At 44.4% G+C, this 16277-nt stretch overlaps 1 protein-coding gene across 2 annotated transcripts; it reads left to right on the plus strand.

Moving 5' to 3' along the window:
- The first annotated feature begins 260 nt into the window (after positions 1-260).
- Positions 261-16244, plus strand: lonp1 (lon peptidase 1, mitochondrial). Of its 2 annotated transcripts, none has more exons than XM_071486739.1 (21): positions 261-843; positions 1289-1377; positions 1790-1909; positions 2064-2232; positions 3383-3496; positions 3662-3723; positions 4475-4604; positions 5576-5659; positions 5734-5802; positions 6616-6767; positions 8414-8552; positions 8641-8819; positions 9356-9443; positions 10252-10374; positions 11134-11250; positions 11522-11662; positions 12715-12880; positions 13035-13121; positions 13203-13330; positions 13437-13601; positions 15539-16244. In XM_071486739.1, the coding sequence occupies exons 1-21, from the start codon at positions 289-291 to the stop codon at positions 15692-15694; spliced, it is 3033 nt and encodes a 1010-aa protein (XP_071342840.1). In that variant the 5' UTR covers positions 261-288; the 3' UTR covers positions 15695-16244. The 2 variants fall into 2 exon arrangements, with proteins under 2 accessions (XP_071342840.1, XP_071342841.1); XM_071486740.1 differs by lacking the exon at positions 15539-16244 and adding an exon at positions 13688-13860.
- Positions 16245-16277: the final 33 nt, after the last annotated feature.

The following is a 16277-nucleotide window of genomic DNA, read 5'->3' on the forward strand; positions in this document are numbered from 1 at the left end:
GTAATTGTCACCAACAATATTTCATTATTAATTCAGCTAAAATAATGTTTTATTTTTAAATGTAATAACTTGATTGTTCCAAATGAAACATTTATGTAGAGAGAAAAAATGTGTTTTTTAATAATTAACCAGGACAATGATGCTTGCTTATGGTACTTTTTAACACAATTTAACTGTAATTGATTTACATCACAATTGGATTGCGCGATACTCTAACTCTACGTCATCAAACGTCGACGGAAAAAGGTCAGTTACATGGTTACATGCTGTAGAAAGCTCCAGATCAACATGGCCACCTGTGTGAAGATGTTGGGCGCTGCTAGACAGCTGCACAGAAATTCGGCTCTTGTTGTGAGACTAAACTGGCCCGGCAGTACCTGCGGCCCCCAGACCGGTACTTCAACCCTGAGCCGGCTACAGCCCCCTCGGTTCTACACCAGCACCGGGACCTCACAGAGAACCAACGCCGACCGCTGCTCTCACATTTCAGTTAGCCCAGCAATGACAGCTGGCTGCAGGCTGACCGTCAGACCTCACCGATGGATGCGGGCTGGTGCCGTCCTCCGCGGCCAAACCGATCTCCTCACGACGGCCCCTCGACCCTGCATGAATCAGGAGAGGATGTTCGGGAACCGGGCTAGCGGCGCAGGCTTCTCCGGGGAGGACGGCGGGGACAGTGCAGGCTCTGGAGGAGAGGAGTCAGGAGGAGACGGTGGAGTGCCGTACGGTGGACCTCAGATGACGGCTCTCACCCCCATGATGGTCCCGGAGGTGTTTCCTAATGTCCCGCTGATCGCTGTGGCCAGGAACCCAGTGTTCCCCCGCTTCATCAAGATCATAGAGGTGAGGAAGACATGGAGGAGCCGGGGATGATGCAATCTTACAGCAACGCTGCTGATTCTCCGTGGAGGTCACAGTTAGGTCAATGTTTGAGTAAGGGGGGAGCCAGGGCTTCGTTGACTCATAATGTTTAATTAAACCCTAATTTCTTGTCTCTGGTTATTTGAAATGTATGAGCACACCTCTGGTCAGACAGTGCAGACAGCAAATGAAAGCTGGCTGTTTCATCTTTTGATAAAAGAGACTGTCACCTCCCACTTCTTTTATCTGGACCCTTTCTAAAGTCCAGAGCTTCTGCAGATGATCTGCCACCTCATCATCTGCTACATGATTGGTTGTGTATTCTGATATTTATAAATCTGATATTTTGTGCAAAGGCCACAGCTCTAAGGTGTGTGTGTGTGTGTGTGTGTGTGTGTGTGTGCGCGCGTGTGCGTGTGTTTCTCAGGTGAAGAACAAAGCGTTGATGGAGCTGTTGAGGAGGAAGGTTCGTCTGGCTCAGCCGTATGCTGGAGTCTTCCTGAAGAGAGACGATAGGTAAGTCTGTAACTCACCTGACTGTGCGGATGTGCTTTTCTTTCATCTTACAGTCACTGGCTTTTACCTGATTTATAACATTTTCATGTTGCTGCTTCTTCATTCTTCACAATTAATCCTTCCACTGTTGTACCAGTGGCAGACGTTTGAAGTGACTTAAGGAAATGCAGTGTATTTGTCACTGAGAGTAGTGGGGCTTTAATAGAGGTGTGGTTTTCTTTACTCAGTATTGGTCTACAGAACAGAATATGGACATATTTGGTGCTGTTTGTTCTGCAGATGAGTTTAAAAGATGATGTGATCACAGCGCAGTGTCTCATCACTGACTCAGTGAACTGTGCTGGGAACGTGACCGGCTGTCTGCTGTCCATGTCTGTGTGTTTGTAGTGATGAGTGTCTCTGTCTGTTGCAGTAATGAGTCTGATGTGGTGGAGTCTCTGGATGCCGTCTACTCTACTGGGACTTTTGTTCAGATTCATGAGATGCAGGACCTGGGAGACAAGCTGAGGATGATCGTCATGGGGCACCGCAGGTTAGAAACCCCTCTGCTGCTGGTGGGGTATAACTGCTGAGTTACGGTCAGGGTGGTTTGAATGAAAATCTGTAGACTCTGCTCTCCATGGCACTCCGTTACCTCTACCTTGTGCAGACCTCAGCTCTATATACAATATACTCTGGCCTATCAGGATCCGGATCACAAGGCAGCTGGAGGTGGAGCCTGAGGAAGCTGTGATGTCCCCTGAGTTGTCAGAGTCTGAGCCAGAGTCCCAAACCTCCAAACCTGCATCGAGACGCAAAGTTAAACGCAGCCGCAAGGACCAACCAGGGTCCCTGACAGAGCAGCTGGAGGAGAAGGTCAGTAATCATCAGCTCTCAAGCATTACTCAGACAAACACTTCAGCAGCCAATCAGCACCTTCTCCAGCTTTTGGACCTGCATCCACCATGTGTGGAAAAACCATGTTTTAGCTGTGTGACTGTGAATGAACTATTTCAGTTCAGTCAGTAGTGAGTCAGCACGCACTGATATGGGTTTTGTGTACTGTTAATGTCTATTTCTTCGATATTTATTATGATTATGATTATTATTATCAACTGACCAAAGTGGGGGTCACTGTTGGCCTCAGATCTCCAGGACCAGATTCACTAATGTCAGCTAGTTTTGGTAATCTCATTAGTTCTCTAGTCTCTAGCTAAATAATGATGCTGGGTATGAACCTACTGGACACTTGGATGTGATGAGTTAGATACAAAGTGCCACAGGGGTGTGGGGTTATGTAGGATCCAGCAGCAGTTTTTTGTCCTGCAGCCCCCAAACAGGTTGAACATGATAATGTTATCAGATCTCCTCTGAGTGTTTTAGTTCACAGTATTCAAATATACAAATTAACAAAAACTTTCAAAGGTCCCACTTTTGAACACTTTTTGATCTCCATCAGAAGATATATTTGTGGTTTTAAGAACCAAAAGCCATCTCAGTGTAGTTTTACATCTCCTCTCTCAGGCTTCTCTCTGGAGCTCGAGTAACAACAGGTCAGTCAGCCAATCAGAAGAGAGGATCTGAGGTAAACACTCAGAGAAACTAAATCCTACAAGGTTGGATGGTGGGTCCAGGTGGGCGTGGCTTGGGGCGTGGCTGAGAGCAGTGACTGCTTTGTTGTGACATCACAAAGTTCCAGAAGTCCTGACGGCTGGTTTTAAGGCTCAGTGTCTGAATACAGGCTGTGTGCATTTCTCTGTGGACTGAGGCTTTGATACTTTCACAGTATTAATATAGAACCTAGACCTGATTTATAATCACAAACACATGGACATCTACCTTTAGACTGGATGGAGCTTTAACATTGCCTACATTTGTTAATGATGTCACCTTCCACATTTTCACCACTGTGCTTCTCTGTGTATGTGGTTATTACCACCTGAATCATCATCATTAGTTCATTGGTGATGACAGTTGTGACTTTCATATTGATGGCAGTGATTTCAACTTTATTGTTGTTGGTCAGATTTCAGAAGCAGACCTGAGTCCAGAGCTTCAGCCTCTGCCCTCCTCCAACATCCTGATGGTCGAAGTGGACAATGTTCAACATGAACAGTTCACCGTCACAGAGGAGGTCAAGGTACAGGACACACAGTATAATACATGGGACATTAGTGGTGATAAGATGTTTTGTTTCAGAAAGAGATTTTTATCATAAATTAAAATCGTGTCTGACTTTGTTTGTTGTAAAACAGTCCAACTAAAGAGGAAACACTGGTAAACCTCTGATGTGTTTGTTCTGCAGGCGCTGACAGCAGAGATAGTGAAGACCATCAGGGACATCATTGCACTCAACCCCCTTTACAGGTCAGACACTTATGTAGTTCATCAGCCATCTGTCACCATCTGTCCTTGGTCCTTTGGTTTTTATTTACATTATGTTTCACAGCTATGTCTAGGTCAGTGTTTCAGAAAGACTTGTCCACCACAGTTCTCCTTTAATGGTTTCTTATAATATTTTATATAGTGTGTTGTAGTATTTTGTATCTGCTTTAATTGCAGTGTTTACATCTTTGCATCTTTTCATTATGTATTTTCCTCAGCTGGTCAACATGACTTGAGTCATGGACAGATCAGTGCAAAATATCCCAGTAAAGAGTCTCCTGGTTGTAATGTTATTATGATGAGATGATGGAGGGAGCATGGTGCCTGGTGAACATTTGGTTTATTTATCAGTAAAACGCGGCAAAACACCAAAAATTTCATCCTCCCTTTTGGTGATCCTCCAGCTGGGAGCGCTCCAGGCAACCCCCCCAACCCAGTGATGCCTAAAACAACCCTGTCCTCGTTTATGTCAGGTTTACTTATATCAGATATCACTGAAAAATGAATTCTGTATGTGCTGGAAATCTGCTGAAAGTTAGAACATGTTTCATTGAGACAGCAGTTAAATAAGATGAGTTTTATTCTGTGACTAAGGACTTTTTCAAATTACAGTCAGTGTTAGAAATGAGTCTCAAACCAGGAGACTCAGATGAATGCATGTTTGTAGTCCTGAAATGTGTGTGTGTGTGTGTTTTTGTGTGTGTGTGTGTGTGTGTGTGTGTGTGTGTGTCAGAGAGTCTGTCCTTCAGATGATGCAGGCTGGTCAGAGAGTGGTAGATAATCCTATCTACCTCAGCGACATGGGAGCAGCTCTGACAGGAGCAGAGTCACATGAACTGCAGGATGTCCTGGAGGAAATCAATGTGAGCAGTCTACATGCTTTTAGCTTGTGTGGGGCAGTCTCATCCACTGAGTGGGAGACGCTCCTGGATGATTCCTTCATAAAAGCTGAGGGAAGTGGCTGCCTGCTGCTCTGTTACAGACGAGTATTTAGTCCTCATCCTTCAAGTCTGTCCTCCTACACTGAAACCTACTGTTTGAAAACACATCTGTTAACACAGAATGGGATTATTAAAGCCTGCTAAAGGAAACACCCACAGTAACTATGGTTGGTGAGAATCACAGTCATAGTGGGTGTTTTTTTTTAACTCATCAGCCATAAAAGGCAGAAATAAGCTCATTTCATGATTTTAAAAAAGCAAATCTGAGTGACACAGTGGTGAGATTCACTGCAACTGTTTTTAAAGGTCCCATATTTTACTCTTCTCCAGAGTTTTATCTGAAGTGTTGATCTCCATTTGTGGTTTTAAGAACCAAAAACCATCTCAGTGTAGTTTTACATTGAGATGGTTACAAACCAAATCCTGCAAGAATCCAGGTGGGCGGGGCTTGGGGTATGGCTGTTTTGTTGTGACATCACAAAGTTGCAGAAGTCCTGACGGCTCATTTTAAGGCTCAGTTTCTGAATACAGGCTGTGTGCATTTCTCTGTGGACTGAGGCTTTGATACGTTCACAGTATTAATATAGAACCTAGACCTGCTTTAGAATCACAAACACATGGACATCTGCCTTTAGACTGGATGGAGCTTTAAACAGTATGTTTGGTAGCAGAGAAAAGTCTTTAAAGATAAGGAGTTAGTGTCTGATTTAGCAAATGGACTTCTGATTGACTGTCCCACCTCTAATAGAGATCGGCCAGCAGCTGCTTCCCTAAGCATTTTAATATTTACGTTTATATCTTTGTATTTAGGTTATTCCATTGAAGCTGTATAAGGCACAGTGACCTTCAGGTGTCCAGGCCTTTGAAACCTGTTGTTGTTGTTGTCTCCTCAGATCCCAAAGCGTCTCTACAAGGCTCTGTCATTACTGAAGAAGGAGTATGAGCTGAGTAAACTGCAGCAGCGACTGGGCCGAGAGGTCAGAGGTCATCACCAATCATTTATGAGTTTTAAGAAGCCTCTGCTGTATTCATCACCCTGCTCTGTTCACAGGTGGAGGAGAAGATCAAACAGACCCACAGGAAGTACCTGCTACAGGAGCAGCTCAAGATCATTAAGAAGGTAGACAGACTGAGTCCTCTGTGTCTGTTATTGTGGGTGGGTGGATGAAATGAATGAATGAATGGATGGATAGATGCATGGATGGACATATGGATGGATGGATGGAAGGATGGATGGATGGATGGATGGATGGATCATCTATCATCTGACAGACATGCTCACACACACGCTCATACTCATGTGTTGCACCTTGCACCAGTCCTGCTTAACTCTAATGCGCATGACTTTAAAAACTTATTGGCTTGTGGAACAAATGAATATTTGGGTTGTTTTTGGTGAACAGAGGGGACAGTATCATCACCCACATGGCAGCAGTAATCAGCAAGGGGACGTCTCTTGTCACCCACAATGTTATAAGTCTGTTTCTGTAGAGGCTTTCCATGCATGGTAACGTTGAGCAGGATCTGTCTGCTGCTTTTCTCACAGACCTTTTCTGTGGCTCATTGTCAAAGCAGCAGATCGTACAGATGCTAAAACACTTCCAATAAACACACAGTGGACAGTGCTGTAGATATTAAAGACTTACAGGGTCTCTATGTTCTTTGTTGTGTCTTATTGTTTATGAGGTGAGTCCACAGGTCAAGCACATACCTACTTTATCTGCTGCCGTCACACAATCACATCACCAGTGTGATCACATGTCACAGAATCATGTTGCTATTATTACAGGCAACATACACTGTGGTCTGTGCCGTGACTTCCACCATGAGACTGATCCCAGGTCAGACACTGCTGTTCAGCTCCTGGGGAGCAGATCTCTGAATGTGGACCCATTAAAACAAAGTGTGTGTGTGTCTGTGTGGCTGTTTTCAGGAGCTGGGTCTGGAAAAAGAGGACAAAGAAGCTATCGAGGAGAAGTTCAGAGAGAGACTCAAAGACAGGACGGTTCCTCAGCACATAATGGACGTCATCAACGAGGAGCTCAACAAGCTGGGGCTGCTGGACAACCACTCGTCAGAGTTCAAGTTGGTCTCCTGTATATTTTTGTCTTTTTTTAATTTATGTTATTTGATTTGTCGAGGGAACATTTCAGTCCAGAACGAGTTGTCTTGACAACTACCTAACAGAGTGACATGAAATTAACTTTAACATTATGTCACGATTACCTGGTTTTTCTCTCCAGTGCTTTACTCAGACTCACTTATTTCAACTCAGGCAAAAAGTCAAAATTTAATGCAACACAATTAATTGAGGATGTTCAGAAAAGGAAGCTTTCCATTTTGGACACTGGATTTCCATAAGTAAAGTATAACACTCACTGGCTGTCAGTGGCTTTAATGTCAAAACTGCAGCAGCTTTTAGTTTCCTTACATACACATACACATGATCTGTTAAACCTGCAGCTCAGAAACTTCTGCAGATGACTTTTCTCACTGACACTGTCCATCTGTTTACTGGTCAAGTTAAACTCTGACTGACTGAACTGTCCTTCATTGAAGACACTTTGAGCACTTTGACAGTGTTTGACCACTTGTAACAATTTTTTTACCAGGGTGGGCTGACTCCTTCGCCAGTGGGGATTTTTGGGGGGATTTTGAGCTGGTAAAGTGGAGTTGGTACAGAGGGAGCTGCTGCTCTCGGTGAAGTGTAGCATGCTCAGCAGGATGGAGTTTTTGAAAATGCTCATGCAAATTGGTGTTAGAATTATTTCCTGGACTAAACAGCAAATAGCTTTGTTTAGGTCCTTCGGTTTGCTGGTCACTGTAGTTGGCGTGTGGGTAGTGGGGACTCCCTCGCCCCCAGCACGTACAGCACACACACCTCACAAATATATCAGTAATGACTGGGTGTGAAAACTTTAACACATCTTCCGACCCTAGTTTTTACTAAGAGGCAACCTGCAGGTCTGAAACATGAAGCATCAACAGTGAATTGACAAACCCTGCAGTTCCTCTAGTGACCACTAGAGTCTGGCTCCAGCAGTGAGTCAGTCCCATAGACTCCCATGTTCAAATGTCCAGAAAGAAACATGTTTACAGCCTGGTACAAAAACTGTTCTGGTCTCTAGAGATCATTTCCTCCTTCATGACACCTGTATGGCTGAATTTATACAACTCACCTGTTTACATTTTTATTAAGGACTAAAGTGATAGAGAATTGAGGCATTTGTGGCCAATTTGAGTGACAGGTGGGTGAGCACCACACATGCCCCACCTCTATGACCATATTTGGATTAGAAGCGAGTTAAGGGCGGAGTCAGGTACTGCCAAGATGGTGGTGGCAGAGCAGCTCACTGTAAGCTTCAAAACTGCTCTTCAGAAACCTGTGGGTGACGTCACAGAGGCTACGTCCATCTTTATTTACCGTCTGTGATTTTTACTAATAGGTCTCCGTTTTGTTCATATCATTTTCTGAGAAAAGCTCTCAGTGGTTTGTCAAAACTGAAGGTTTCACACATTGTTTGGATGAGAAACAGTAAAAAGATTTAGTTTGGAAGAAAACAAAAAGAAGATTTAATGATAATCAGTGAGGAGCTAAACACAATGTTTTGTATGTTATGCTCTCTTGATTTAACAGACATCATCATCATCATCATCATCATCATCTCCTATAGAGGAAATGAGAAATGATGACGTGTGTGTGTGTGTGTGTGTGTGTGTGTGTGTTTCAGTGTAACACGTAACTACCTGGACTGGCTGACCAGCATGCCCTGGGGCACCAACAGTGAAGAGAACTTATCACTGGAGAGAGCCAAACAGGTTCTGGAGGAAGACCATTATGGAATGGATGATGTTAAGAAACGCATACTGGTTAGTGCACATACTCACAAACACACACATACACACACGCACACACAGAGACACACACACGACCCTGACTTTGTCTCTGTCTCTGCAGGAGTTCATAGCAGTGAGCCAGCTGCGCGGCTCCACCCAGGGGAAGATCCTGTGTTTCTACGGTCCTCCTGGTGTAGGAAAGACCTCCATCGCTCGCTCCATAGCCAGAGCCCTCAACAGAGAGTACTTCAGGTTCAGCGTGGGAGGCATGACCGATGTGGCTGAGATTAAAGGACACAGGTGTGGAAGTCTGTACTGCCATTATTACTGAGGGCTCTTATCACAGCGGACAGGGTCAGTGTCATGTAGGTGCAGGAAAGGGTTGTACTGAGATTAACATGTTTCATTTTCTAATATAACTTCACCATCTCTAGATTAAAGTTCAAATACTCCTCACTGACAAACATGTGTAGGCTTCATCATCAGAATAACTTCACATCCTGTTGGACTGAGAGAACCATGCACAACCACTGGAGTAAAAGATAGTTTCAGTCGGTTTCATTCTCTCTGCTGGGGCCTCCTCTCTCAAGTTACACTGCTGTCCTGTGGGTGTGTGTGTGTGTGAAGCCTGCCCTCAGAGGAAGGCAAAGAGGCAAAAGGCCGAGAGAAGAACCGAGTGATGTCACATTATCAGACATTATTATTGTCTTAAAGTCCTTGATTGGAATAACAATACTTCCTCACTTATCAGCCCCTCACTATATCACTGATATAAGTTACTACTTAAGGAAATATGGAGAAATGATTTCCTAAAATGTGTTTCTGTGTGTGTGTAGGAGGACGTATGTCGGAGCGATGCCAGGGAAGATTATCCAGTGCCTGAAGAAAACCAAGACAGAGAACCCTCTGGTGCTGATAGACGAGGTCAGTGTGATGGTTCAGTGCGTGACGGTAGATGTCCACGTCTTTGTTGATTATGAAGAGGATATATTGCAGATATTACATCAGTTCCAGAGGAGAGGTTTAAAAGTTAAAGGTCCCAAGTTTAATATTTGTTTATTATTTGTTGATTAGCACCAAACAGAAAGTACAGCTAAGGCTCATCATGATCCTCAAAAACTGGGCCAAAGGACATCTTGTCCCGATGAATCCATCACTTCTTGAGATATTAATAAAGATCAAATGTCAACCTCATGATGGCGCAGGAGGAAAACTCAGGGGATCACAGGACACATTGTGTGGGTGCTGTGGGTAACTGGACCAGATTTTGTCCACGCAGCAGTAGATGTTGAGATAAGTGAAAACCTCGACCTGATGGTGGTGCTAGAGGATCAAAGTCATCAGAGTACATCATCGGGGAACTATAAAGGTTCCTGGCTGGAAACATCAGAATTAGTTGAAGTCCTCACTAACGTTATGAAGCCTTGTACAGCTGATATCAATCAGACTGACTGACAGAACTGACGTCAACAGAGAAACACCTCTGGTCTTACAGCAGCTATAATCAATACTTTGATATGAACACTGGATCCAGTGTGTGATGTGAAAGGTGTCAGTCGTACTGATGAAGCCACAGAGGATCATCATCATCATCATCATCATTATGATGGAGAATAATCTGCTGCTTCCTGTCACAGGGTTGTTTGTCAGAGCCTCTGGGAGTTTTGCTTTTACCAGGTCATTAAAATGGTTTGATGATGTTACTAATGTTTCTCTAACCTGTCGTGACCAGGTGGATAAAATGGGTCGTGGTTACCAGGGTGATCCGTCCTCCGCACTGCTGGAACTTCTGGACCCTGAACAGAACGCCAACTTCCTCGACCACTACCTGGATGTTCCTGTAGATCTGTCAAAGGTAAGAGTGTGTGTGTGTGTGTGTGTGTGTGTGTGTGTGTGTGTGTGTGTGTTGCAGTCTTGTGCTAAAAAGAAACAAACATATATTTTCCTTCATCAGTCTAGTCTCAATGACAAAGTGAAAACAGAATTTTTGAATTTTTTGCAAATTTACTAAAAAGTTAAAACTGAAACTGATCATATTGACAAAAGTATTCAGACACTTGAGGTTTACCTCAGGTTCATTCATCTCTCCTGATCATCTCTGAGATGTTTCTACAACTGGACTGGAGTCCACCTGTGGTAAATCAGCTGATTGGACACACACCAGTCTGTATAAGTTCTCACAGACGATGCAGATCAGAGCAGAAACCATGAGGAGGAAGGAGCTGCTGCAGAGCTCAGATTCAGGATTGTGTCGAGGCTCAGATCTGAGGGTGTGAAGGAGTTAAAGGTTAAAGGCTATGAGCCCAGCTGTTAATGAGGTGGGGTCCTGACCTGCCCTGCACCAGAATGGGGTTTTCTTCCTGTCCATTATGCACCTTGTCTTGATTGACATGACTGAAGCAGTTTACAGTAGTATTTGGTTTATTTCACACTCACACTCCAGGACTCTTCCTGGAGCTGTCCACCCACACAAACTGAGCAATCAGGGGACAGGGGCGTCAGAGAGGTGACCTGGAACCTGGTCTCCTGTTTGGAGACGGAGGAGAGATTCTGAAAAATGACACGTAAAATGCAGTTTTATAAGCCCGGCCCATTTCTGTCTGCCCCAATGAAGGTTTTGTTCATTTGCACGGCCAACGTGACCGACACCATCCCAGAGCCTCTCAGAGACAGGATGGAGATGATCAATGTGTCTGGATACGTGGCCCAGGAGAAACTGGCCATCGCTGAGGTAACACCAGCAGTAAAAACAATGATGATCATTTAAAATTTATATTTTTAGCTGTGTTCAGTGATGCACTTGTTTACTGTTGTGCTGTCATGTGATATTTTTTCATTATTTTTGCTGTATAAATGATATTTTGATTATTGTTGTATATTTTTGATAATAGAGGAACATGTTTTCTGACAGTTATGGTCTGAAGAGGTCGATACAGTTTTTATATGTCTTGCTGTCATGCTTTTAATGTCTTTTCTGTTTGTGTGTGTGTGTGTGTGCTCAGTGTTACCTGGTGCCTCAGCTCCGCGCTCTGTGTGGTCTGACGGAGGAGAAGGCCTCCATCTCCTCTGACGCCCTCAGTCTGCTCATCAGACAGTACTGCAGGGAGTCTGGAGTCAGGAACCTGCAGAAACAGGTGGAGAAGGTGAGCTACTGTAAAGCTCTGCTCTGTCTTCACTAAACCTGGACAACAAAAAGGGTTTTTTTCTCAGAAAGGTTCTTAACTGAGTGAAACGACCTGACGTGTCTGAGCAGCAGCCAGGATCAGAGCTGCTCTCATGATAAGGAAAGGAGCTTCATGCTTCCTACATTGTCTCCTTTAGCAAAGGTCTGTTTCACTGGACCTTCCTTTATGAAAGGAAAGGAGAAAATGCTGTCCCACAATTCCTTGCTGCAGCAAAATTTAAAAGGGCGCACCACTGTAGTTTCACCAAGGCATGACCCCCCTTCTCCCCCTCAATTAGGGAATGCACCAAAATGACTTTCTTTACTTAACAAATGTATTTTTAAAAAAAGGTAAAAACTCTAATATATAGAGGAAAACATATAGAATACAATTTATTCTGATCTCTTACTTAGTTCATAATCTTTATTGCATTATTATTTTAATGACTCAGCTTTTCCTACTTGTACATTTCTGTCATTTCATTTCAAAATTTCAATCCTGTTTGTTTTTTGTCTGTGATTAGTAAAGATTTATCGTCCATGTGTTAAAAAAAACCAAAAAAAAAAACTGAAAAACATGTACGTGCAGTTGGATTCTCTTTCCCTAAGTCCTTATGGGTCCTTATGAGTTTTCCATCGCGTTCAAGGAGAAGTGGTTAGGAAAGGAGATTATTTAGACTTTTGTACCACAGCTCACACAGCTACAGCTACAAAGATTTTATGCTGAAGGTTCTGTGTGTAACAAAAATGGAAACCTGCTACTACATCATCCTGCAGTAGGACCAACAGGGGGTGAGAGGATGGAGGAGGCAGGTTCAAGTCAGACTGGAACAGGAAACCACCTGCTAAATGAATCTGAAGGTCACTGATATCAAACTGGGAATGCAGCCCACTGAGTCTGTGACAACATCATAATTTCTCACTTGAACTCACACTAGAACGTGACAGAGGAAACACATTCCCCGGTGTTGTTGTTTGTGTGGCTGTGTGTGTGTGTGTGTGTGTTTAATCCCTTTTCCATCTGTCCGGCAGGTTTTCCGTAAGGTGGCGTTCCGTATTGTGAGCGGTGAGGAAACCTCAGTGAATGTTACCCCTGACAACCTGCAGGACTACGTGGGAAAACCAGTTTTCACAGTGGATAGAATGTATGATGTCACCCCACCAGGAGTGGTTATGGGTCTGGCATGGACGGCAATGGGTGAGAAACACACACACACACACACACACACACACACACACACACACACACACACACACACACACACACACACACACACACACACACACAGACAAACAAACCAATAGAAAATGACACACACTGAGTGTCTGCCTGCGTTGTGTCCTGTGATCAGGAGGATCGACGTTGTTCATTGAGACCTCGCTGCGTCGTCCCTCTGGAGGAGTGGACTCTAAAGGAGAGGGGTCACTGGAGGTCACAGGTGAGTTAGGACGTCCCACTGTGGCTGTGGCGGTCTGATATCCTAAGCAGAGTGTGTTAAAGTGTCGGTGCTCTTCTGCAGGTCAGCTCGGTGACGTGATGAAAGAAAGCGCAAAGATTGCCTCAACCTTTGCCAGAGCCTTCCTGATGAGCCAGGAACCAGAAAACCACTTCCTGGTCGACTCTCACCTGCACCTGCATGTCCCTGAGGTAACCATGGTGATACACGTGCCCAGAGCTGCCGTGTGTAGATTTACTGCCCCTGTGATCATATCATTCCTCTGATTGTTTATAACTTGTTGTCACTTGTTTCTAGGGGGCGACTCCTAAGGACGGACCCAGTGCCGGCTGCACCATCGTCACAGCGCTGTTGTCCCTTGCAACCAAGCAGCCAGTTCGTCAGAACGTAGCCATGACTGGTGAGGTGTCACTGACTGGTAAAATACTGCCAGTGGGTGGAATCAAAGAGAAAACCATCGCTGTAAGTACAAGAGACACACACACACATTGACAACAGACCCATCTGATTGCCTAATAACAACACCACATACCTGTTTATTTGCGTAGGAAGCAGGAAGTGAGATCTGATCACAAGTGGTCACTGGAGACACATTTTAAATCAGGTGTGAACAGAGGAACTTAGAGCTGAGCTGTGATCTGATTCCTGAAGACACATGTTAATACCAGGTCTGAACAGGGTCAGGGTGCAGATGGACGGAGGTCGATGAGGCGACTGATGAAGAAAACTGTTGGTAAAACCAAAATATACAACACTGAGGATCAGGTTTTCTTGTCTGTATCTGTCTGAGGTCCTGACATGATCCAGTATTTGCATGTTTTAAAGAGTTCTCCACTGATGCTGAGTTTGAGAGAATCAAAATCAGTGCCAGAGGTGTGTTTTTATGGAGGAGCAGGCTACAGACGCCTGGCAAGAAATCTGGATTTCTGCTGAGGCAGCAGATGGTAGGGTCAGAGTGTGGCATCAACGACACGAGTCCAAGGATCCACTGCATCCAGTAGTCCACCTCTGGGGTGTGGTAGAACAGGAGACCTGCAGCTTGAATGTGATGCAGTCATGTCAACATGGAGCAGACACCTGAGGCTGCTGTGTTCCGACTGTTACTCCTGGGACACACTGCCTGAGTTGCTTGTGCGTGGCGGCTGCAGGACATCCTGGTTTTTATTTTGCCGCTCATGTTAACGGGTTAAAGCGTCACCACAGTGACTGAAGTGCATGAGCTAGAGATTCAGCAGGTGGTTCCCAGCAAAAATAAACCGGGACAAGACCTGTTGATACTCATATTAACATCATACTAGCCACAGCAAACATGCGTCATCAGCTCTAATTGACAGTTACATGAGCTTTCACTGCAGCGCCATGCAAACATCTCATTCCTTCTGCCACACACACCACAACCACAACCACCACCCAACACCACAGATGTTATTTCTCTGCTTCCATGAAGCTCGGAGGGAAACATTTACTTTGAGTCACTTTTAGGCTCACGCTCCGACACAGAAAGTACAGATGTGAGATAAATATCAGTGCAGTCAGTTTCATCACTCGCTGTCACATTAAGTACTTGACCAACCAACAGAGGAACATGGATCTTGACACAAACCTGCAGTTCCTCTAATGACCACTAGAGTCTGGCTCCAGCAGTGAGTCAGTCCCATAGACTCCCATGTTCAAATGTCCAACTTTACAGCAGAAAGAAACATGTTTACAGCCTGGTAAAGAAACTGTTCTGGTCTCTAGAGATCATTTCCTCCTTCATGACAAATGTACGGCTGAATTCATACAACTCACCTGTTTACATTTTATTAAGGACAAAAGTGATGGAGGATTGAGGGCATGGCCTCTTTGAGTGACAGGTGGGTGAGTGTATGCTCATTTACCAAAGTCTCAGCTTCACACATGCCCCACCTCTTTGCCCATTTTTGGATTAGCAAGGACTTAGGGGCAGAGTCAGACACTACCGAGACATATGGAGGGAATTTCATCACATCTGGTTCAAACATTCACTTGGACTCAGTGATGACCTGATTATATTTTGGTGGTAAAAGCTCAAAGGTCACTGTGACTTCACTAAAAAAGGTTTTGGCCATAACTCATGAATTCATACACTAATTAAGAAATTAGAATTAAATTTTAAAACAACTGTCTGAAAGGATAAAATGAAGTGATGACATTTTATATCCAAATGGTCAAAGGTCAATTTCACTGTGACATCACAATGTTCTGCAAAAACACCTCTGATCTTTATCCTCTGATCATACTTCCTGTAACTTGACTGACTGGCAGAGCCGTACAACCATGAGGCAGCGATTCTAGTTGTAGAACTAATTTTTAAGTGAATATAAAATGAATGTGCACATGAGTTCCAGAATTTGAACTGAAGCTTCTGTCCCCGTCAGGCCCGGCGTGCTGGCGTCACCTGCATCATCCTGCCAGCTGAGAACAGGAAGGACTTCTCTGACCTGCCGGACTACATCACCCAGGGCCTAGAGGTCCACTTTGTGGATCATTACAGCCAAATCTACCCCATTGCATTCCAACAGAACCCGTCATAACCTGCTTTCAACTGCAGCACCCAAACCAGACCAGGATCTACCAGGACTTCTCTTCACGGCGCCGCAGAACCGAGGACTCTATCTGTTACCACACCAACACTGACTGTCTGACTGTCATCAGTCTGGTTGTAATTAGTAAAAAGGCAGTTATAACTTTATGACTTTAAATACACAGTTCAGACTGAGTCCAGCTGTGGAGGAGCCAGGAACAGCTGGCTCTGTGATTCTTCACATGATTCCGTTACAGCCACCACGGGACCCTGAACGTAGGAGGACCATCATGTGACAGCGGACAACGTCACTGAACTGACACCATGCAGCCAACTGTGCCAAAGGCACAGATGTACAGTGAAGTGATGATGATGATGGCAGTGGTGATGAACACTGAGGGGGCGGGGACTTCGCTGCCAGGCAGCCTCTCTGCTCACAGCTCTCGTTGTACAGGGCTGCAAATGGATCCTTTCATAGACTTGTTATTTTATATTATTATAGACCAGATTTGATGAAGACATTGATGATGATGTTGAAATAAATTAAATAATAAACAAAACTTTGATGGCTGCTGTAATCTGTTAAAATCAAC

The sequence above is a fragment of the Trachinotus anak genome, unplaced genomic scaffold (assembly GCF_046630095.1).
Source record: "Trachinotus anak isolate AG129_WGS33_773 ecotype Australia unplaced genomic scaffold, CSIRO_AGI_Tana_v1 ptg000010l, whole genome shotgun sequence".
NCBI classification, from domain to species: domain Eukaryota; kingdom Metazoa; phylum Chordata; class Actinopteri; order Carangiformes; family Carangidae; genus Trachinotus; species Trachinotus anak.

Excerpts from the sequence above, each read along its gene's own strand:
- lonp1 (XM_071486739.1), top strand. The coding sequence starts at position 289 with ATGGCCACCTGTGTGAAGATGTTGGGCGCTGCTAGACAGCTGCACAGA. Across the intron at positions 3,724-4,474 it reads GCACTCAACCCCCTTTACAG|AGAGTCTGTCCTTCAGATGA; the intron begins GTCAGACACTTA and ends TGTGTGTGTCAG. Across the intron at positions 8,820-9,355 it reads GCTGAGATTAAAGGACACAG|GAGGACGTATGTCGGAGCGA; the intron begins GTGTGGAAGTCT and ends GTGTGTGTGTAG.